At 38.9% G+C, this 25,005-nt stretch overlaps 1 protein-coding gene across 12 annotated transcripts in view; it reads left to right on the top strand.

The window, feature by feature from the left end:
- The window catches only part of LOC136850668 (AF4/FMR2 family member 4-like), a 231,403-nt gene that overhangs the window by 119,934 nt on the left and 86,464 nt on the right, over nucleotides 1-25,005 (top strand). The window contains exons 1-2 of one of the 12 annotated variants that reach the window (XM_067124436.1): nucleotides 7,985-8,125; nucleotides 14,722-15,141. The exons of 8 other annotated variants lie outside the window; for them this stretch is intronic. In XM_067124436.1, coding sequence (XP_066980537.1) covers nucleotides 14,993-15,141 — 149 coding nt within the window. In that variant the 5' untranslated portion in view covers nucleotides 7,985-8,125; nucleotides 14,722-14,992. Of the gene's footprint in view, nucleotides 1-7,984; nucleotides 8,126-14,279; nucleotides 14,384-14,721; nucleotides 15,142-25,005 lie in introns of those variants that run through there. 3 more of the 12 variants (XM_067124438.1, XM_067124437.1, XM_067124440.1) reach the window with 3 other exon arrangements.

Genomic DNA, 25,005 nt, shown 5'->3' with positions numbered 1-25,005 from the left:
TCCTCGTTTTCCAATTTAGTTTTCATACATTCTTGAGATATTGTGAATTTGGCTTGAGCAAGTAACGTATGTTTATCGTATTGTCTCGTTAAACATTTTACGATATAGGAAATTGTATGGTGGTTCTCACGCTGTGATAACCCTTACGAATTTAACATCAGGAGTTTGTATTTTATTTTGAGATTACAAATCAGATGATTATTGTGCTCAGTTACAGTATGACAGTGCAAGTCCACAGTAACAGCAGAGTAGTGATTTTTTCCAGTAATGCAAGTTTTGTTTTAGTTCTTTATTTTTGGCTATTGCAAGTTTTTTTTTTTATACCCGTGGAAAGAACTGCCTGTCTGCGTATTATGTAAGGCAGAAAAAATTAAGTATACCTTAGTTGTACCAGACCACTGAGCTGATTAACTTATTTTACGTGGCTAAGAACCAATTGGTTACTTAGCTACGGGACCTACAGCTTATTGTGGAACCCGAACCACATTATAGCGAGAAATGAATTTCTATCACCAGAAATAAATTCCTCTAACTCTTCATCAGCCGCCGGGGAATTGAACTGCGGCCCATCGAGTGTAAGGCAGAAGTTGACCTTCAGTTATATTTAGCATATAGCTTTTACTAAGCAAAATTACAAATATTTTAAAGAAAATATCCGAATATTTTTACTAAATTGGAATTTGAGTGATTTCAGTATTTTACACATTGAATATGGAAAGGATATTCATTTTTCCGAAAATTGCTAATTATGTTATACACGAAGATTTTGAGAATATCGTCATATACGTAAATAATTTCATGAGTAAATTATTAGCTTACATTGTACATACCGTTAAACAGGGAAGAGGTACAGCTTGTAATAAGTTGATACTCGTCACGCATTTATCTGCTTTTTATTTGTATATAATTGTTGCGAGATTTTTGAATTACGTACGTGACCATGGAAGCTTTCTCAGGGGGTCTTGTATAATTGTAAGACCGGCGATCCTTTATTTATTGTCTTTATATAAGCTATAGGCCGAGACCGTGGTCCGTATATATTTTATTAACGTAAATTAGATTTTGCCTGATAAATCAGAGTATCTTTCATGTTGACTCACTGAGTTTGTTACGTGAAATATACTTGATAATTTTAATAGAATTAAATCAGAAGTCAGTGATTTATTTGAAGGCTTGTTCCACTTATCAATTGCAGTTGTAAACATGTACAGTAAATTTGATCTTTATTGCCATTTGTGCTAAAAACGTTCTCTCTCTCTCTCTCTCTCTCTCTCTCTCTCTCTCTCTCTCTCTCTCTCTCTCTCTCAGTCAGAAGAGGTAATCTTGATGCATGTTTTCTGAACTAATGCAAACGACTCTCTCTCTCTCTCTCTCTCTCTCTCTCTCTCTCTCTCTCTCTCTCTCTCTCTCAAAGAGGTAATCTTGATGCACAGTTTCTGAAATAATGCAACGACTCTCTCTCTCTCTCTCTCTCTCTCTCTCTCTCTCTCTCTCTCTCTCTCTCTCTCTCTCTCTCTCTCTCTCTCAGTCAGAAGAGGTAATCTTGATGCATGTTTTCTGAACTAATGCAAACGACTCTCTCTCTCTCTCTCTCTCTCTCTCTCTCTCTCTCTCTCTCTCTCTCTCTCTCTCTCTCTCTCTCTCTCTCTCTCTCTCTCAAAAGAGGTAATCTTGATGCACAGTTTCTGAAATAATGCAAACGACTCTCTCTCTCTCTCTCTCTCTCTCTCTCTCTCTCTCTCTCTCTCTCTCTCTCTCTCTCTCTCTCTCTCTCTCTCTCTCAAAAGAGGTAATCTTGATGCACGGTTTCTGAAATAATGCAACGACTCTCTCTCTCTCTCTCTCTCTCTCTCTCTCTCTCTCTCTCTCTCTCTCTCTCTCTCTCTCTCTCTCTCTCTCAAAGAGGTAATCTTGATGCGTGGTTTCTGAAATAAATGCAAACGGCTCTCTCTCTCTCTCTCTCTCTCTCTCTCTCTCTCTCTCTCTCTCTCTCTCTCTCTCTCTCTCTCTCAGAAGAGGTAATCTTGATGCATGTTTTCTGAAATAATGCAAACGACTCGATCCCTCTAATTTTTTTTTTCTTTTTGCACATGATAATGTTCCGTGTCACAGTATACTTTTCATTTTTTCAAATGGAATGCCATTTATTTATCAAGCTCTAAATCTTCAACATTGAACTTGCCATTCACTGCTTATCAAATTTTGTTGAGAATTAAGGATTTTTATCACTGCTTTGTGCTCCAATGTAGGCTTAAATGGAATCACACTTTATCCTGTTACTTCGGGCACAAGTAGTTTTCTAACGTTTTATTATTTGTATGTATGATTTTACTCTTCTCTGTATTTCGCTATTTTCTGTTTATCCTCTCATTCTCTCAATTTAAGTTTTTTTATTGGGTAGATCGTGATTGACGGGTGATAGACGCGCATGACCTTTCAATACCGCAGCATTATGTTAAATTCTGTACTTGCTGCCATCGATCTGACGGTGGGGCGTCTCGCAATCGATTCCTCCACATTAACTCTTTCGTTTGCTTTGACAGATGACTAGGAAAGGGCCTTGCTCTGCCTTCGCCTCTGCAGTAGTCGAATCTTCTGCTGCATGAGTTCCGAAATTCATACACTTGTGATTGTATGTGACGGTGGAAGTGGCTTTTAATTCCAATTGCTCTCTCTCTCTCTCTCTCTCTCTCTCTCTCTCTCTCTCTCTCTCTCTCTCTCTCTCTCTCTCTCTCTCTCTCTCTCTCATGGTCACACCTTGTTTCATATACTTATAACGTTACAAACCGTAGTAGATGTGGGTATAAGCTTGCTTTCGTATGGAATTTCAGTGTCTCTTTATTTCAAAATCTTATTCAGCCTGTCCTTTGTTTGATTTGGTCCCCCATTTTGGTCTCCCAATAATTGCAACTCGATGAAACCTTTATTGCATATTATTCAGTACATGAGATTTATTCATATGAAACAAGACAACAGGGGCCACTGAATTGAAATTCAAGTTCCAAAGAATGTGGTGTTCATCAGGAAGAAGTAAGAGGAAGTAAAGGGAAATACAGAAAGATGAGATCCCACTTATTAAAAAAATTAATTAATAAATTAATGAAGATAAAAAAATCTCTAGAGAAAGAGGGAGAGAATGTGGCTGTTTTAATCATCAGAACACCACAAGACTTTATGGAGAAAGGATTAATGATGCTGAACCTCTCAGTTATACGAACAATGATATTAGACTAGAGGATGTCGTGCAATTGCAACTCAAGAAGTTCAAGCGAAGATACAGTGCATTACTACCCTAAAACTAATCTCCTTGCATTTTAATAAATTTCTATCTCTATTAGTTATCAATTTATTTTTTCTTTTTTAATAAGTGGGATCTCGTCTTTCTTTATTTCCTCTTCTTCCTAATGAGCGCCACATTCTTTGGAAGCTTGAATTTCAGGTCAGTGGCCCCTGTTGGCTTGTTCCATATGAATAGGTTTCATGTACTGAATAATAAAATAAAGGGTTTATCGAGTTGTAGTTGTTGGGAGACCAAATCAAACAAAGGGAAGGCTGAATGAGATTTTGAAATAAGAGACAACGAAATTCCATACGAAAGCAAGTTTATCCCCACGTCTCCTACGATCTGTATCGTTATAAGTACATGGAACAAGGTATGACCGTGAGACTATTCCTGAAAGATTTAATCTATTTGATGATGAAGCTTTAAGGAGATTATTAGGTGTCAGATGGCAGGTTAGGCTGAGAAATGACACCGTAAGTGAGTGGAATTACTGAACTTTATAGTAGATGAGGTAATGGTGAAGGGTAGATGGAGATGGCTTGGACATGTCCTTCACACCCCCAGGGGAGAATAGTACATGATAATGTCTGGTTGGGTCTTAAAACACGAGAATAGTTGGAAGACATGCGGTTACTTGGATAAATATTTTGTGTGTGTGTAATATCGAAATCACTATACCTTGGGAATAGCTTACACGTAATGCGAACATATTTGATAAATGCAACTTCCCTGGGTTCGAATCCTGTCCAGGGCAGAGTCACATCGGTTATAATTCCCCTTGTTTACAAATTATTCTTAGTGTTTAGTGAGTCTGGTGTCATATATATATATATATATATATATATATATATATATATATATATATATATATATATATATATATATATATATCAAATATATACACATTCATACATACATAGATACTTGTATTATATTAGAAAAGATACAAATACATGCGAGAGACTCCGGCAGGTTCAGAAGCTTCCTAATTACATAGAATATAGGTGATATTTCCGCCGTAGAAAAGGAAGCGCGAATTGCCGAAAATGGTTTTGACAGCGATTCCAAATTCAATTTGTTATGTCGGTGACGACCGCCCCCATTCCCAGGATCGAGTTAGTTAGTGTCCAGATGACGACGTATGTGCCGAGTTGGTATTTGCCCCAAGGTAGAACACCTCTTGATTTTTCGTATCACACGGAAAAGTGTTTTCCGGGTTACATGTCGATGGTTTAACAATGGCCGAATTTTATAATTTAGTTTTCTTCTTGCGGGCGTTAGCAGGTAGTCTTCATGGAAATTTGTGTTGTGAAGATAGAGTTGTAAGTGCAAGACACCGTTGCTGATTTTCCATCATTATCAGTTTTCTCAGCGGTCTGTCACTTCTACAGCATAATTTACAAATTCCGTTACTTTACTACACAATACATATTATGATTAAAACTCCATTACTTTACTGCATAATTTAATTTCTAACCTCCATTACTTTACTGCATAATTTAATTTCTAACCTCCATTACTTTACTTCATAATATAATGTACAAACTCCATTCCTTTTCTACACTTTAAAATACAAACTTCATTACTTTATTACATAATATAATTTGCAAACTCCATTATTTCTCTCTCTCTCTCTCTCTCTCTCTCTCTCTCTCTCTCTCTCTCTCTCTCTCTCTCTCTCTCTCTCTCTCTGAACTCAACAATAGCCCATGGACGGACGCCGAAGGTGCAACAGATTTGTCATTTAAGACCTTGATTAAAGAGTTTATGATTTTAATGTACGTTGTAGTATTTTATAACTTGAGAAGTGATCTGTTGAAAATTCATGTAAAATAGGATATGACTATTTAGACTTTGTTGAAAGTTCATTAGTATCATTATTAGTATTTTTGTATGAACAATGTGTACATAGATTGTTAGGTTATGATGATACATGTTTTGATTACAAGACATGGTTACCAGGCGACCATAATACCATAGGTCTCTAATTCACTAGTTGAAATATGTATACGTCGCATGCAAAAGTTAATTCTCTATTGATGTACGTATTGGTATGTAAGAGGGCTTTTGTGAGGGAAAAAAAAATCTGCTCAGTGGCGATAGTAGCATGATGTACATATGAATGACAGAACGTTGTCTAGTTGAAGCAGTAGTCGCTATTCTCTGCACAGTGAATCTCATAATATTGAAAGTACTTTAGGTTGGAGGCTTCGATCCCGGGAAAATTGACCAATAAATGGTGGTAATTATTGTGTAAGGATTTAAATCTCTATTCGTTCAAGTATTTGTGGATAAAGAATAAATGACGGTATAATGAGAGAACAGTCGAGTCAGAGAAATGAAGGTAGCTTGGTGCGTGCAGCTGATTAAGAAAGGACTGTCGTCGAAAATCCGGTGAAAATGAATGAAAGGATTGTTGAGTCCTCTCTCCTGTTTATATATTATTTCGCGTTGTTATTCCCGTGATGTAAGTTTGTTTATATATATAATTATATATATATATATATATATATATATATATATATATATATATATATATATATTATATATATATATATATATTATATATATATATATATTTATTTATTTTATATAAATTCTATGTGATTAACCTTTTAAGAATATTTCACCTTCGCTCTCTTAAAACTTCTAGTATCCAAACTATGCAAACAGTTCGCCCAAGCAGCTTCAATCTTTTTAATTCATTTGAATTCAACACGTGACAATTCACTTCCACAAACGAGTGAATTGTCATTGTTGAATCCAAATGAATGAAAAAAGGGTGAAGCTGCTTGGGCGAACTGTTTGCATAGTTAGGATACTAGAAGTTTTAAGAGAGTGAAGGTGAAATATTCTTAAGAGGTTATTCACATAGTATATATATATATATGTGTGTGTGTGTGTGTGTGTGTGTGTGTGTGTGTGTGTGTGTGTATGTGTGTATTTGTATATACACACACATACACACACACACACACACACACACACACACACACACACACACACACACAAACTTACATCACAGGAATAACAACACGAAATAATACATAAAAAATGGAAAGATTACGCGGAAAGTGAAGCCACTGAGTGATTGAAGATCTTGAAAATGGCTTAGAATCAACGAGTAACGTAGTTCATCAAATAATAACGAATTAACTAATAACATTGAATGTGTTGTGCAGTGAAAACACTTGCATCGCTTGCATCTGCGAAAGTAACCAATCACTCCCCTGAACAACTGCAATTAGATTCCAGTTGGCGGGATAATAATGACGAGAAATGGCACACCCCCGGGGGACGGGTAGGGGATCTAGTATCTTGTTATACAGTTTTTCCTCTTAATAACATGGCCAGGAGTTCAGTACAAGTATGTAAAGGTCCGCTCTTCTAATATATCTTCTCGTTTTAGTGACATTTTTTCGTACAAGTTTAGCCCCATGATACCCAGATGATTCATTGTTTTCCTGTCAAAGTGTGCGAATGACTGTTGACGTCATACAATGCATAACGCTTAACTAGTCTGAGGTCTCACTTTATTGTCTTACGAACTAACAAACTTTCGTTTGATTCCCAAACAAGACCAGGAAAGGAACGTTATGGGGACGTTTCCATAAAAATCCAGTTTACGTCTGTTAATCCAAAAGGGAATAATCTGCTTTGTTTTTATTGAGTCCCTACATGGGTGGCGGAAGAAGGAAACGGGAGCAGAGACACGAGTGATCGGCACCCCTTGAAAATAGGTATCAGCACATGATTGAAAACGGGAGGGCCTTGGTGAAACCATTCATAAGTTACGTTCCCTAGCGTAACATAATACGCCAATGAAGTGTGAATTGCCTCCTATGATTAGATAACATATATATTCATATTCAGTATTTTCTGTAATTATAAACTCTTCGTGTTCGGGGATTGTTAATACGAATATTGTTTTGTTGAGATGTAAGAGAGCGGATTTATTTTTTTTTATTTTAATTTGTGGCAACGTCAGGAGAAATCGCCATGTTGAAAAATCGGCAAGGTTTCTATGAGTATTTTACATTTGATCATAATGTGAAAATAACTGTGGTTAGTTTAACAGTGCCGTCGATTTATATTTTACAAACATCGCTTTCTTGCACAGGTATCCGTGTTAGGCATTGTCTTCATGAAAGGTTTCAGCTCGGTAACCTTTTCGTATATCAAACAAATCGATTCGCACATTAACCCTCCGTTTTCTTTGGTCTTGTAATTCTCTCTCTCTCTCTCTCTCTCTCTCTCTCTCTCTCTCTCTCTCTCTCTCTCTCTCTCTCTCTCTCTCTCTTTCTCATACAGTACAACGTATGACGGCATGTAAATACTTATCCTTTATGCCGTTGTCTCCTACTAGCGTTTTCAGTGTCCTACGTCATTCAGTAGACGTCATCGAGGTTATAATTCGAACGTCACTTGCGTCATAATTTCGCTGAACGTATTTTGCTCGTTGACGTTGTTTTAGTGAGGTAAACTAATGCGTTGCATTGGATTACGTCCTCTCATTTGAAAGTAATGTACTGAAATCATAAATCGGAGGGCCATACAGATCTACTTGAGTGGGTTAATATGGAGTGGAAAAATTAAGTTAACGTATTGGGATAATTGTAGTTTTAATTAAGCGCGATGAAACTGTGCCCGTGATGGAGCATGAGGCCTGCTGCCGCTACGCGAGGCCCCTGAATGAGCATAGGGGGCGCAGTGTGTGACGACAACCTCACTCTCTTGAACAAGGGATGGGAGTCCAAGTTTTCACTGTGTGGAGAACGGTGGCCGTTGGGATATTTTAACCATTTCGCGTTGATATGTGCTTTGTGTGGATGTTTAACCAAGGTGAAAAGAAGTGTTTAGTTGTGTTTATATCATTGGTTCAGTGTTGTGATGTAATTATAAAATTAAAGTGATATTGTGGATAGTGCAGTTAAAAAGTGTGTCGGTGAGAGCAGTGTGTACCTGATTGTGAGCTCGCCAACAATCGTGGTGTCCCCCTCCCCCTTCCCCACCCCACAACCCACCAATCTCTCTCCGCCCTCCTATCTCTCCCCGACCCGTTTCCATCTCTTCAAACCCAACTCTTAACATTCTCGGAGCAGTGGTTTTGTTGAATAATATTCGTATTGCTACATTAGCACTTTACCTAAGCACTACATTACCTTGTCTTTAGTGGAAAGGAATTATGCCTTCGTGGTGATGGTGATAGTAGTCGTTCGGTTTTGTTCTGCGGGCTGCAAACACCAAGACAAATCCCCCATCGATTACTAAGGTGGTGTCCGTGATCACATCTGCTAACGGTTCCTCCTGCCCAGGTCTACAATGACTGTTACCATTAGTGTTAAGTCAATCCTGTTTAGAAATATCATTTTAATGAGGCTGAGGAAAGGGGGTTAGGGTTATTTAATTTAACGTACACGGTCGGCTGATGCGTTCTTGGAAAAGAGAGAGCGATTGCTAGACGAGCGGATCTTGTTTCTGGTTTTCGGCTGGGAGAAAAGCAATGGCCTGTGATATGTGAATTTCAGCTGTCATTTGTCACAGGTACATTTGTCAGGTGCTAGTTAGTACGTCAGGTTTCGTCCAAGTCATGATATCCCTTATCTCTCTCTCTCTCTCTCTCTCTCTCTCTCTCTCTCTCTCTCTCTCTCTCTCTCTCTCTCTCTCTCCCCATGGTTGTTCTACTTCTCGCTTTCCCAAAACTCTTATACAAGTACATTCACCATTATGCGTGCTACGTGGGAAAGGGAAAATGGTTTTGTATCCAGACAAATCATTGTTTGAAAATTATTTGAAGGCTTGTTGAGGAATAAATTTTGTTTATATATATATATAACCTTGTGTATATATTTGTATATATAAATAAAAGTGTTTGTATAAGTAAAACTAGTATTGTTGATGGACGCGATAAAGTTTTTAAATGCTGTCGCACAGTTGGCATTTTGTGTACTAAGGTGACCTTGGGGTTGTCGAAAGCGATTGCTGGTGTACTTGGTGCTTCTCGTGCCGAGTGTGCCGTGATATTTTCACCTTTCATTTTGTTGAGTGTACGTGATGGCAACACTTGACAGAAATGGCGTGATGTATTCAAAAATGTGTATTGCTATTTTGAATGAGAAGCGGAGTCTCGTCTTTTTAGGAAAGATGCGCTGCTGCCGTAATGTATGGTAAATCCCAGGTTACCTAACGGATGAATCACAGTCTTTTGACGGACGGACTTATGGGAAAAGCGTCGCAGACATCGTTCCGTTGAGCATCATTTCCATGAGCCTGTGACGTCACTTCCAGGATACTGACTCGATCCCTGGAATTCTGTGGCCAAGCTCTAGCTTACACGGAAATGACGCGTCCGCTTGTGCACTGCCCCGGGTATTTCGCTCACTCCAGATTTTGGGAATTGGTCGAACCTTTTAAAATTTAGAACGTCCCGTTAAATTGCACGACAAATTAGTTTTAGGTTTGAGCGTGCGTTCGTTCTTTCGTTGGGTACTGTGCCAACTGGCATGGGTAGGGAACTTTTCTGGGAACCGAAATTATATGTCGCTGTCTAGCAAACGTTTGTTAGCGTTCCTCGAATACGATGGGATAAACGTTCAACTTGTTTTTAATTAGTTAGCCTTTTCGTTTTATTCGTGATAGCTTAAACGTTTGTGGTGACAGGATGTTCATAACGCATACGTATCCTATTGGTTAAACAAAGGAATAGTTTGTAAGCAATTTTTTTCCAAGTATTAATATTTATTTATTACGATTTTGGATTAGCGTGCGAAAACGTAAACAGCGTTCAGTTACTTAAGATGTAATTTTATTGGCTGGTAAGGTGTGAACTCCGTGATTTATACAGGTACCAGTATATGACACAGGGAAACGGGACAAATAGATAATATACCCTTCATCTGGTTTAACCTTAGTTACTTGTTGCTTACCACTTATCAGTGCAATAGACCGGATTGCAAAATCGACAGGACCATATCTGATGTTTTTATCGGTCAACTTCTTTGTAATATGGATACTATTTATGTCTTACCTGTTTACTTATCCTGGTAGCTATACACAATGTTGTTGGGTTGTTTAAACTTATCCTGGTAGCTGTGTACAATGTTGTGGGCTTGTTTTTGGAGGCGTAATTGAATGTAGAAACCTGTTGTGTGTTCCATAGTACAGAAGAGCTGAATAACCTCAGGCAAATGAACATTAATATGTTTTTTTCGTATGATAACGAAAAGGAAGTTATCGATTTTGCGTAAGCAGTTTTTGCCTTCCCGTTAGTAAGCTCATCGGTAACTGTCACCTGGTTGGAGGGTTCAGTCTAAATCCGACGACTTTTCCTACGTCTTAGGGCATCCTATTTTGAACTAATTAACTATATATCGAAATGCATACGGTGGATAACTTAAGTCCTGGAAAGTCCTTAGTCGCCGTCGATCTTGTAAAGGAATCTGTGGTAGCCTCACTTTCTGCCTTCCTCCCCAGAATCTGTTGCTAATGATGTTACTGTCGGTAAATTATGTTGCTGAATAATGATAGCGAGAGCTGTCATCCCTTCACTAACACTCATCGAGGTGGTAGTGTTTTATCTCTTTTTATCTATTTTTCTACAAGATTGGTGGAGATCATGGACCACAATGTTGGAATGTCATGATTCTTCGCAGAGTAATGGAGATTTTCCCCTTGTATAGATTTTGAAGCGTTGCAAATTCCCGATCGTTTTAGGAAATTCCCGCGGGATGATGATTGTAGTCGACGACAATATGCGTCAACTTTTCTCTCTGTTGACCACCAACTGCCTGTAAATATAGTGTAGAGAACTCGTAAGTCCGTCACTCACCTGCGGCTTTATTTCTGCCAAAGAAGTAGGCTATACGGGTCGATTTCTCAGGTTTTCTTGCCTCGTTTCTTACAACTAACCGAGAGTGCCTTGGTTTTGCTGTTTTTCGGCTGTTTTGCAGGTCAGTTGACTTGTGAGTGATGGTAGAGGTTGTTGGTATGGATTTTTTCTTTTATGAAATCTCCCCGAACCAATCGTCAGTAATATTTCTGTAAAACTGTTTTGATGAGCAAGGATACGTGCATATAAATTTTTGACAAAGATTGACAGTTTAATTTCCATGGGGTGTTGTCGATGACAATTGCCTCAGGGGCTTAGTTATTGTTTCGTGTTTCACGTTTTTTGTTATAGAAATAATGACCCTGCAGAACCATTCACAGACTTGAGTACTAATGTTGTTTTGTAGTTTGTCAGTTGTTTAGAGGTAACTGTGAATATATGAGTGTCTACTGTTTCCAAATGATTGACATTACATAATATGCGGTTGGCGTTGATTTTCGCTACTGTCACACAGTACTCTACACACGGAAGCAAATGAATTCTTAATCTTTAATAGGAAGTGATAGTTTTTATATAAAATATTTCTGCTTGATCCGAACCTCCTACTGGAATTAGGACCAGCAATCAGTGATTTGTATTTGATGATAGTCTACGAGAGCCCTAAGTTTCATATTCATACCTTCTGACCTACATGTACAGTTAAAATGACTGCGAAGTTTTCTTTGTTGCTGAAGAATCCGTGTTTCCTACCCCGCCCCCATTTCTCTCTCTCTGGCGTTTTAATGATGCTATACATGAGAAATGTGTCCTGTTGTATTAGGGATTTGTTGCATGCCTTTTGCTTCTCTCCATGCTGGCTTTGTAATTTGTGGTATATAAATTTTTGACCCGATCTTTTTTTTTTTACTTTTTGCCCTGTCTTGATTGCCCAGTAGAGGTTCGTTTTGGCAGGGAAAGGGATGACCCTCTTGTGTGGTTACAATGTCACGGTAATCACCGGTGATGTTTATAATGATGAAAGACGAATATCCGCCCTCCCCCTCTCCCCTCGTGGATCCTCTGTGTGTGTGTATATGCCTCTTGTGTTCTCTTTTGTTGAGCCCGAGACCCGATTTTTCTTCCTCTCTTAAAAAGCCACCCTCTGGCCCCTGGTCTTTCTTCAGAACAACCCCTCACTCTCCGGGGTCCCTTGGCTCTCCAGTGGAGCCTCGCCGTTCTCTATATTCCACCACATCTGTCATTTGGATGAGGTACGCGTCCTCCTCCTCCTCCTCCTCCTCCTCCTCCTCCTCCTCCTCCTTGGCCCCTTTCCCTCTCCTTCCTTTCCATGTCTTCTCTTCCTTAACTCAAGCCAACATCAGTGATCCTTAATATCAATAGTGGTGGGTCTCTCTCTCTCTCTCTCTCTCTCTCTCTCTCTCTCTCTCTCTCTCTCTCTCTCTCTCTCCCTTGGTCCCTCCCTAACTTACCCGTCACATTACCCACCTCCAATATCCCCGCCCTCCTGTCTTCCCCCCTTTTTCCCTAAGAGTTAATCATGTTCCATTTCCCAGTTTTCCAATTTTTCACGGGCTCTTAAAGTTGTATACTTAGGCGCCTGGATATATGTAATTAAATGCATATATATGCACACATACACATATATACATATATATATATATACATTACACATACATATATTTTTTTTTTTTTTTTTGCTTAATATTTGTATTAAAAGTCACTTGATTGTGACAGAACTTCCTATTCACTCAAAGGTAAACGGTAATTTTTCCCTTAAGAGAATTTGGCTATTCCCAGTTTCGCCTACACTAATTTCGAATCTTCACTTTGCTTCCAAACTCACTCACTCTCTCTCTCTCTCTCTCTCTCTCTCTCTCTCTCTCTCTCTCTCTCTCTCTCTCTCTCTCTCTCTCTCTTTCGGGTAACTTGTAGTATGGATGTCTCCCTCCTTTCCCTTAGCTGGGTCTCTTTGTCCACAGTAGTCTGGAAAATTATTTTCCCCTCGGGCCGTTACGAAAGGAGGACGCCTCTTAAGCAAATTTATCAGCTACCTTTATGTAACTGAAAAATTCTAGTCTTCATTTGCAGTGTGCGTGTGATTTTTATAAGTTATGGAAATGAACCAAACGATAAATGCTCCACCTTGACTTATTTTAGTGAGAAACGCACGCGAGAGAGTGTATGTTTGTGTTTTCCACTTTATTCCTATTACAGCTTCCTCTTAGATTACTTAAACAGAGAGCTCTTGTGTTCGGCTCGAAACCCGTTGTCCTCTTCATTCTGGTGCTTTGTGGAGCCGTCGTGAAAAGGAAGGAGAGTCGATAATGGATTAATTTCTTAGTCGGATTTATAAAGGGATGGGGCATTTGTCAATGTTCTCTCTTGTTTTCAGTATAGCTGTAGATTCACTTTTACTTTTATGTGCGTCTCTCTCTCTCTCTCTCTCTCTCTCTCTCTCTCTCTCTCTCTCTCTCTCTCTCTCTCTCTCTCTCTCATTTAAAGAAAACTCCCACGCCTATCATTGTTTTTACCAATAGATTTGGTTCTTACTTTAAATGAGTTTTAAAATTATTTCTAATAAAATATTGAATCACATACCATTGGTTTTTTATGTATATCCCAATTGAGGTCGTCTGATGTGCAGTGTAGAGATAAAGAAATCCTCATGATTGATCACAGTATAACTTGCGGTGGGAAAACCTACATAAAACTTGTGGGGGATGGGGGAGAAGTTAATATAGCGGTTAATGCCACCAGTCTAAACAGAAGGCTATTTTTCCTCGAAGTAGTTTATGTACCTGAAATTGATTTGAAGACTTGACACTAATCATGCTCTGTACGGAAAAAAAAAAGGGGGGGGGCAAGGAACGGGAATAATAGAGGAGAAAACGTTGCCATCAAATAAAATTCCCAATGTTTTCACAAAGTTCAGTCCTAATAGAGCTGTAATTAGGGGAGGAGTTGCTTATTGCGGCACGTCCACACGATTCTGTTTCGTTATCAGTCATGTCTATGCCATTCGATTGCTTTCGCCGTGTAAATAGATTGGGGAAGATAATTTTTGAAGTGGAGGCCGCCATGTCCACCATGTTCTATCTTATCATACCATCCTTATCTAGGAACCTTTGTGATTTGCCTTTCGATGCCCCAGCGAAGGTTTAAGTTACATTTTCCTGGTGCTTTCGTTTAGGGGAACGTTAGACAGGACGTGTACTGAGTGTTCATTAAGGCATTTAATGTGTTTGTGTACCCACCTCTGCATCGCGTGGCACGTATGTTTAGGTTTCGGAACGCGTGTACGCGCTTTCGTGTCCATCTTACGAAACGAAGGCTACATAGCTGTTAACCACTATTATCATATTGGTGTGATGTTGCTAAGGGACCCGTGTGTTTTCAAACGGCGTAGGTTTAGTATTTATCCTCTCTGTCTCTGTCTCTCTCTCTCTCTCTCTCCATATGTACGGATAGGCTAATTGTACAATCCACAGTGACTACGTACTGACACATTTCCCCCAGTGATGAATGCTGTGGTATATTGGTGTATAACCTATTCAATACTTGGTGGTTTTTATGTTAATATATTTATTAATCGATGTGTTACGTGCTACAGGTTGATATATACCCTACAAGACCCTTTTTCTATAAGTGCAGTGGGAATCGTGTAAGCTGAATATTTTTACAGTGGAATTTTTTTTTATAACAACAGAGTTCACAAATGAGTGAAGAAAGTGGAAACGTTGCCAAGAAAGGAGCGTTTCAAACGTGTTGTAGTGATTAAGGATGTTCTTCGTGGATAATCCTACTTTTGGAGGAATTTTGCGTGAGATGTAGTTCAAGTAGTGTGGAGGATGTTATGGCTGGGAATTATTTGTACTTGAGTTATGGTAAACATGATTCACCGGCCGGATCACACTAAATGGCTCGCCTCTGGATATTCAAACAGCAGCACCACCACCACCACTACTTCCTCCTCCATCAACAGGCTGCACCAGCAGCAGCAGCAGTCTCATTATCACCATCATGACACAAGGTAATGTTGTCATAAAGATCTCTGTTGCCCCACTTCCCAATACCTTTCCAGATATTTGGAGTCACGAACGGAAGGCTTCCCGCCCCCTCTTTCCCTCCCCTCTCCCACTAAATGGAGTGGACCTATACTTGGGAAGTGACTTGTTGTTAGGAGTCTCTCTCTCTCTCTCTCTCTCTCTCTCTCTCTGTAATACCAGTAAAGTCAATGAGTTCATGTTTTTGTTGTGAAAGTAGGACATATGATTCAGATGAACGCTAAAACTTATAACATATTTATTTAATTTACATTCTCTAATAAATGACAACTGAAGTCATTTACAGTAATGACAACTGAAGTCAGTTACAGTAATGACAACTGAAGTCAGTTACAGTAATGACAACTGAAGTCATTACAGTAATGACAACTGAAGTCAATTACTGTAATGACAACTGAAGTCAGTTGCAGTAATAACCATTGAAAACAATGGCAGAAACTACAACTGAAATCAGTTGCAGTAATTACAACTCAAGTCAGTTGCAGCAGTGACAACGGAAGTCAGTTGCAGTTATAACTACTGAAATCAATGGCAGTAATGATAACTGAAATCAGTTGCAGCAGTGACAGCTGAAATCGGTTGCAGTAATTAAAACTGAAGTCAGTTACAGTAGTGACAAGTGGAGAGGCCAGCTACGGATATCATTGGTTTTACCTGAGTTGATATTAATTTGCCACTACGGTATTACGAAAGTGACGTGTTCGGCATAAAGAGACAGCAAGTCATAATCGTCTGTAGTACCAGTAAAGTGCACAGCCAGTACTGTAGTATGTTCATTAACTTGAAATGAAATTCGGCTCTTGATTTGCATAGCCACATGTCGGGCTCGGAGTAATATTGTTTCATTGCTTGTCAGGTTGTAAAAGGTTTCAAAAATGTTATAAACCTTCGGTTTAGTTTCATTGATTAACAGAACCGTATATCCAATACCTCTCTCTCTCTCTCTCTCTCTCTCTCTCTCTCTCTCTCTCTCTCTCTCTCTCTCTCTCTCTCTCTCTCTCTCTCTTTATGATAACTCTTGATGACGAAAGAGTAGCTTTTAAATACTCGTTTTTGTCATGGTTTCTCGCGGGACCATTAGTTATCTTTTTTCGGCCGTATTTCATTAACTTAGCCACTTGAAGGGAGGGCGCTGAGGACAGAAATGAGAACACAGTGAATTGTGATACAGCACCAAGAATTCATTAGCGTTGGGGGGGCATTTGAGGAGCCTCGGCCACGGAGAAATGCCACTAATTTTAGGTCATCGATCTCCAGAGATCGTGTTATGTTTATTTCCTTGAGGTCTCTCTCTCTCTCTCTCTCTCTCTCTCTCTCTCTCTCTCTCTCTCTCTCTCTCTCTCTCAGGCTTCCTGTTGTCGCGTGCGCATAGGATAGGTTTCATTAGTGTGTTGACGAACCGTCTGTTTACCAGCCATGGCATTCGGAACCTTTCCCGTGTCGTTGTCCGGCATGTTGGAACAATAATATTTATTCTTCGGAGAAGTGGATTGTTACGGGCATATCTGGCATACCCCCAGGTTGTCAGGCTACGGAAGCAGAGCTTATCCCATGGTCTATCCGGTCATTAGAATGTGGGACGCCCTTGAGTCACAGGTGTAAATTGTTTGTGCATGTTGCCTGCGTATGTTGTCTGTTCGCGTATATTATAGTAAAATTACTCATAATTGGGTTTCTGGCACATTTTCACTCTTAACTTCATTGGTGAAAAGATTCTCCCATGAGGAAATGTTTTGTGTGCAGTCATTTTAGGTTGTTAGAAGCAAGTTCTAAAGAGCTTCTAGGTTCATTCTGTGTCGTTCCAGAAAATGTTCAACGCTCAGCCAGAAAATGTTCTCGTTGAGCGTTGCTTACCTTTCCATTTTCCCATTACTTTTGTCACAGTATGGTATGCAGTGAGTTAGGCACTTAGTTGTTAGTCGGTTGCTGAGATTATATATATATACCTGTATGTATGTATATATATATATATATATATATATATATATATATATATATATATATATATATATATATATAGAGAGAGAGAGAGAGAGAGAGAGAGAGAGAGAGAGAGAGAGAGAGAGAGAGAGAGATGGTGTGTTCTTTGCCTTGTCAAAATGTGTGCTATCAAAATGGGAGGGCCCGTTCGAGGTGAGACCATTCTTAAGATATTCTCTCAGGAATTCCCATTAACTCAAAAATGGTGACCCCGTTTTGGCATCAGATTCAACATTTCGATACTTTATGGTGTCTCTGGGGAAAGCAGTTGACGTCGGTCCGTGAATAATGTCACCTTTTCACGCACATGGGCCCGGTCTATTTCTAGGAGCCAAGGGTTGTCATGAGTCTTTTATGATTATGGTAGGTGGTCTTTTTGGGTCCTTTTCCCTCAGATACTTACTTTCCCGTCTGTTTTGCGTCGTCGTCTTGTTGGCCATAAGGCTAAGCTGAATCTCCTTCTTCACTTTCACCATGGCGATGGCACCGCGTTCCTTACGTGAGATATTTTAACACTAACTCAGAAAAATTCTTCGATCGTTAATCTCTTAACTACCGAGAAGTTCTCGTTAATTTTCCCTGTATATTGATGTCGGCAGCAGCATCTGACCATTTTTTTCTTTGTTCGGTTCTAGTTTCTTAACACCCTGGGGGTGACGGAAATGATTCTTGCTCTTGGTATCAGCTCGATAAATGTCGCATTGTTATGCCTTTGTTAGGTATAAGACTGTTAAAAAGATGATCGTATACTTTTCCGTCGCCTTGTTACGCGGGAGACTAAGATTGGAGTGTGGTGAGGATAGGATCAAATCAGCAATTTTCTGAAAATAAGTACGTATTTGAATGTAAATGCATAGATTTGAATTTCTCTCTCTCTCTCTCTCTCTCTCTCTCTCTCTCTCTCTCTCTCTCTCTCTCTCTCTCTCTCTCTCTCTCTCTCTCTCTCTCTACTGTATGTGTAGGTGCTTGTGGATTTGGATTATTTGTACATAATATTAGTAACTCCAAAGATTTTGGTGAATTTTTTTTTAGTAGACTGACGTTTGCAGGCATATCTTTTGTGCTTGTATTTACATATATTTAGAAGCAGCTACTTTTCCAACATTACTACCACCCATAGTTAAGGAATTTTGGTTAGTTATTTGGTTGTTGCCCGTTGTCACGTTTTAACGCGAACTCATCATTTTATATTAAAAAAAAAAACGGTCTCAAACCTTATTCACACCTGTTGCCGACCAAATCGGGCCCTGTCCTGTTTTCACGTTAGCACTTACAAGCGAACCCGCTTTTACTTTCATTGAGAGAGAGAGAGAGAGAGAGAGAGAGAGCTGGTGTGTATGATTTCACAAATCACTTTTGTATATAACGTTAACGTGGATCTTTTTTATTCGTGATACATTTTTTTCACGTGTTTATTGTTTAGCTTAATTTTTAGGAAGATTCATGTGTGTGTCTGTGTGTATATATATATATATATATATATATATATATATATATATATATATATATATATATATATATATATATATATATCATACATACATATACATAACACACACATGATGGTGGTCTACATTTTAACGGTAATAAACGCCAAAATTCACTCATATATATATATATATATATATATATATATATATATATATATATATATATATATATATATACATACATACATACATACATACATACATACATATACATACATACACACACACACGATGGTGGTCTACATTTTAACGGTAATAAACGCCAACACTATTATATATATATATATATATATATATATATATATATATATATATATATATATATATATATATATATATATATATATATATATATATATACTGTAGCAAAGTGCATTCTTCAACGGCTGAATAACTACCAGGTTTTGAGAGGCATTCGGGATTTTAGGGAACCCTTCCATATCAGTCCTTGTCCGGTTTATATATTGAACGCTGGTCACTCATTTAGCGGCTTCTCCATGCTACCGCTGCACCGCTAGTAGAGAGAGAGAGAGATCGACATACTTCGTTTATAGTTATTCGATCAGAGACAAAACAGCTTTATTTTGGTTTTGCATAAGGTTTTATATCTTTTCGAGAAAGAAATTCACGGCTATATTTCAACATGGTGTTCAGAAACATTAGTCCTTCGCTGCAGTGTTTATGTCTGGGCCACCTGTGTGTGAGTAAATTGTCTGGGTGTGTGTGTGTGAGCGCGCGCGTGTGCATGCATGTACGCTTCCGTGTATATCCTAGTGTGAAGGCATTAAACGAAGCGAGTGTGAGAATGTGAGGTTCTCATGCAGTCTTCCCCCTTGGCAGGCGTCCAATAGAGAGAGAGAGAGAGAGAGAGAATTTGGAGTGAAGGAAGCAAAAGGCCATAGAAGCAATAAGTGCAGTGAATAACCGATAGCATTGGACCTTTGGTTTTCCTTTTATTCAAGAGTCATTTATTTTTCATGATTCTCGAGACGTTTCGTACACTGGCTTGTTGATATTGTACTATTGATGAGTATTGAGTTAGGTCTCCATGGAGACGTGTACACATATGGTATAATAATACTTGCAGATGTGTTAATGCAGCGAAATCATATCGATAGTAAGGGGAACAGAAAATGGGTCAGACTTGTTAGGTGCTCAATCTTGCTGCTATTCATCAGCTATAGAGAGAGAGAGACCGTTGTGTTACCGGAGCTTTCAGCCTATGCAGCAGCAGCTCCTTGAGGAGACAATGGTGTGTAATCTGACGGGTGTAGAGTGGACGTAACTTAGAGGATTCTTGCAGCAGCGTCGTGCACCGGTTGGCCCTGACCTGCTCCCACTGCTCCGACATACTGCCTTACTACCAGCTCCCATGTTCCCCCAAGGCCCTTCCTTCCCCCTAATTCACTGATTCACCCAGTTGTCTGTGCTAAAATCTCTTCCTCGAGAAGTAATGCCATAGAGTGCATAGACGATCGAATAGCCATAACATTGGTTGTCATGAATTGAAATGGACGTAGTAAACTGACGTCGTGACCTTGGACTTCGACGCGAAGTAGCCTAAGTGCTGTACACACACACACACACACACACACACACACACACACACACACACACACACACACACACACACACAGCTGTTGACATGCTCGTATAGGTATTGACCTGCAGTTGCAATGTGGGTGTCTTCAGCGAGTATCGAGTAGGAAGAGGTGTGAATGGGTTGGCTGAGCTATGGTAATTTTTCATTGCGAAATCCTTAGAGCTTTAGTCATGTAAGCTTTCAGTTTTTGTCAAATTGTTTCTCCTCTCTCTCTCTCTCTCTCTCTCTCTCTCTCTCTCTCTCTCTCTCTCTCTCTCTCTGAGTAAAATAGTTCTTATCTGTGACAGCAGAAGGCGCATTACAAGGCCAAAACTCTGGGAAGCCTAATAAGAGACTCATGTGACTCATATATTTGAGTCTCATCTTGATTGAAATCATGCCTCCCAACAACGGCAACTTTGTTTATTCATTTCAGTTTGTGTTTACCATGGCCTGAAGCGGAACTGATTTCTTATTTCTTTTTGTGGGTTTTAATATTTTGTTGAAATTGTTTGCTTTGGCGACTTGTGGCAGTTTCGTTTTTCTGCCTTTCCACAGGCAATGCGCTTTGATGAAATGTGTCTTGAAGACTGGAAAGTTGCTGTTATCTGATCGGTGAAATCGCTCTGTAGGTGGACTGGGAAAGGGAGGAGGAATTTTACCATCATTCTTGGGAAGGTGTTGTCTTACTTGGTTCCTTGTGTCTCAGGTTTTGTCAGTTGACGGTTCGAAACGGTACGCCTCCTTAGGCATGATCTAATCCTCTGCCATCAGTTCCTTACAAATGGGTTGTAAACAAAAGTATTATCCGGCCTTGTCAGACAGACTTGTTCAACAAAGAGGCGCCGAAAAATGGCCCGTGGGATCTTTAGTCGGCGTTTGTGTCCATGGGGTTTATCTACCGTTTGAGTACATCGCTTTTTAGATAAGTTTCACGTAAATCCTGTATGTAACTTGTTACATCATAAAAGGGAAAGTTTTATTATGGCCTTCGGTATCTTTTGACAGAAGCATGGGTGAATTCAGGTCCTGGTTAACTTTTGCGGAGCTCTTGTGTATAATTTTGTGTTGTGATACTTTAATTATGAATGAAATTGTTTGTATTTCTATGACTGTTTGGTAATTTATTCATTCTTAGCCCCGAGGACGACCAACGCGTCTTTTAAGTGATAGAGGTTAAGTGGTTGATTTTTTTGTGTAGTTCAAGGTTACACTCGAAGTCGTAGTGCTTACAATATCTCGTCTTTTTATTCCTTGTTGGCTAAGAGGCTCTGAGGAACGTGAATAAGAAAGTGTTTGATCCTTGCTTATATTGCGTTTTTGAATCACGTTAACCGGTTTGGCTAAATACATTAATTTTTAAAAATTTTTAGAGTTCCATGGAGTGGGGAAACAACAAATATTCGTTTCCGCTGAAGAATCTCTCACCGTTGAAAAAGTGTTTGACGGATAAATTTCAAGACCAAACGTTTATTCATATGGTGAAATTGTATGTTAAGCAAAATAAGTTATACCACGGTTTCACATGTGTGCTCACGTTTATTTATAATAAATTTTAACGTACTTATAATGGGGTTGTTTCATTCGTCAATTGTATTATTTTAGTATGGGAAAAAAAAAATTGTTTTTATAAAATACATATCGTGTCATGTATTAACTTTGAAATTATTGAAATAGAATAGAAGGTCGCTTACTCGACATAAGGTGTGGAAAAACACCATGACTCCTTATTTTGAAATTACTCAACACTAGAACCAACACGTAAAATGTATGGCTATGTATATTATTTACACACGCATTTTAACTGTGCGTTTGGGAACGTATAAAAAATATATATGGCGATTAAAATACATGTGGCGATTACCCCCCTCTTTTATTCTAGGTCGTAAAAGATGGTGAGGATTCACAGTTTACAGTCGTAGTCTAGTGACGCCTAAAATCAGATTGCTTTCTTTGCATTTTTGTGCCACCTTTCTTCCTGGTGTGAATTTTCAATGTTGATACAATAAGAAGTTCTCCCATGTGAAAACCTATCGTGACTATGATGCGCGCATAAGTCCTTGCACAAGAGATATACACAGTTCGTATTTCTTTCTTTCTTTCCTTAGTGATTAGATTAAGTTTTTTTCCCGTATTTCTTTTAAGTCCCATTTTTAGATATTCCTGCGACTATGGTTTATTAGGGTACTAACCGTGTTGGATTATTGAAAGAGTAATAGCAGTGACTATTTCAGCAATTCACCGAATCTTCACCGGTAACACTAATTTGCCTTTGGAGCGAGTAGTCACCTTGTGAATGTTTTCACCCACATCTGATTCACCCAAGCCAAGTGTTGAACATAACCTTGCGGCGTCGTAAACACACACACACACACACACACACACACACACACACACACACACACACACACATATATATATATATATATATATATATATATATATATATATATATATAAATTGCTGCGCCATCCTTTTTCGGTGATTGATCGGAGATCTTCCGTTACAAAACTCCGTATTGCTTCATCGGCCGTTCCCTTCCCTCTTACATCAACTTTTTTCCCCATTGAGGACTGTGGCATTCACCCACTATCTTGGGGAGTACTGCTAATGTCTTAAATATTTCGTAAGGCCTCAGGGAATTTCTTCCCGTCCACGTTAACGGGAAATTCCGATTCCTTTCGTTTGTTATATATATGTTCGTTTTCTTTGATAGCAATGGTCTTTCTCTTTGCACATTTTTAAGGCAAACACCTCATTTTGCTCTTTCCCGTCAGTTACAGGGAGAAGCAAGCTGGCTGGCTGGCTATCTAGCAGCTGGAGTGGGTCACGGGGATGGCAGTGGTGAAAGTGAGCGCGCGGGTGTGATGTGCGTGCGTTTGTATGTGAGTGTGTGGGGTGGGAGCATACTGGCTGAGGGAGGGTGATAAGGAACCGGGGAGGAGATTACGGAAGGTGAACTGGGAGGAGGCCGAGTACGGGGAGCCATGAAGAGGGGGGATGTGGTAACCCACCCCTCCGTTTAGACTGTTTTCATCTGAGCTGTTCGTTGCGTCTTCCCCAGTCCCCATTATCTCCACCCACGTATTCCAGTATTTCCTTCTGTTGTTGTATCTTGTCATTGAGGATATTAATCCCGACGTCCACTTCCACAAAGACGTTGATGTTGTGTAGGAGTTACTCTTGATGCATTCGCTGTTCCCATCCTCTTCTAATTTTAGCGTAAAGGAGGTTTGGCTGGCACAGGGAGCCTACGTGATTATGTACACCTACGCTCCATTTTGTTGCCCGAGCGAACCTGTTGATGATTTACCTCGCTGAAAGTTTGTTTTGGTAGTTAGCACTTCAGCCCATAAGTGCCCTTGTGTGTGCTAATCATTTATGTGTCATTTGTAAGACGTTGCTGTCCACATTCATATCAGATTTACCCGTTAATGTCTTCGCATAGTGTATTCTAGAACTTTCAGGCTAATTTCCTTTCAGTTGTCAAGGTCCGAAGGAATAAATCGTTGCTTGATGAATTGTTTTTATGTATGATGTTATTGATGTCAATGATTTTCGTTGTATTCCTATCAGAGGTCCTCGAGGCCATTATTAAATGTGACGGTAGGTGCGGAAGGCCAGCCTGCCTTGCATTAGGAAATGAAACTTTTTGGGTAATTAATTTTTTTTTTTTTTTTTGGGAAAAAGTTGATAACTATCTAGATAAGAACTATGTCAGCTACGTCAAGAGAATACTCGTGCAGTAGTAGTAGGTAATATAACTAGTCGAGAGATTATATTGGCTGTCAAGAAAGCAGATTGAAGTATCACAATGCTGTATCGTACCGTTTCTGTTAACCTTTAGGCGTGTTTTATAAAGGTCGAAGTTTAAGACTGAAAAATGAATGTTTAATTTGTGTCGTTATGAGACTTTTATATATATATTTCAAACTGCTTAATGGAATAGGGAATGGCGGTTAAATTATGGAATTGCAGTGTTGCTTTCATATCTTGCTTGAATTTACAGTAAGGTGCACTTTCCTTTCCTTTGCCTATTTCCTCTGTTCTTTGCAACTACGTATATTGCCTTTTGCATTATAGTACATATAGCCCCCTCTCTCATATATATATATATATATATATATATATATATATATATATATATATATATATAAAACGAGCTTTATTTATTGCTAATAATACCATTTGTATACTATTCTAATGTACAGATTTGCTAAATGGATTTATATATATATATATATATACATATATACATATATACATGTATATATTACAGTAAAATTTATTTATTGAATGTTGATAATATCTATTCATTTCTGTTGCTATATTATTTCTCGTTTCACACAGTGAAAAGGTGCTACATTGTATGGATGGCCGCGGAGCAGTATGACTTGCTAAGAGTAATGGTTATTGTAAGAAAAGTGGGACTTGTTTGCTATACAGATAAACTAAAAAATACTCGTATTTATGCAAACGAGAGTACACTTGACATTCAAGTAGAATTAGCCTGGCCTTGAGTGAAGTTGTACATACAAATTTTTTGAGTCATTAACGTAATGAATAGCTTGGTCCAGAGTCATCATGGTAGATGATTTTCATGTAAAAAAGAATGATTGTTATTGATGTTGCTTTCCGGATGTTTTTCGGCGCCATTTTGTTTCACATCAAGTCACCAGTCTGGGGAAAGTACAGTAGTGTAGGTGAGTGGTTTGAAACCCTCGATCCAGAACAGAGTTTTGGCTGACTAGTTCTGCCTCTTTCGGTGGTGCGCGTTC

This window comes from Macrobrachium rosenbergii, chromosome 22 (assembly GCF_040412425.1).
Source record: "Macrobrachium rosenbergii isolate ZJJX-2024 chromosome 22, ASM4041242v1, whole genome shotgun sequence".
NCBI classification, from domain to species: Eukaryota; Metazoa; Arthropoda; class Malacostraca; order Decapoda; family Palaemonidae; genus Macrobrachium; species Macrobrachium rosenbergii.
The sequence above is the reverse complement of the archived record's forward strand: the minus strand, read 5'-3'. Positions and strand labels throughout refer to the sequence as shown.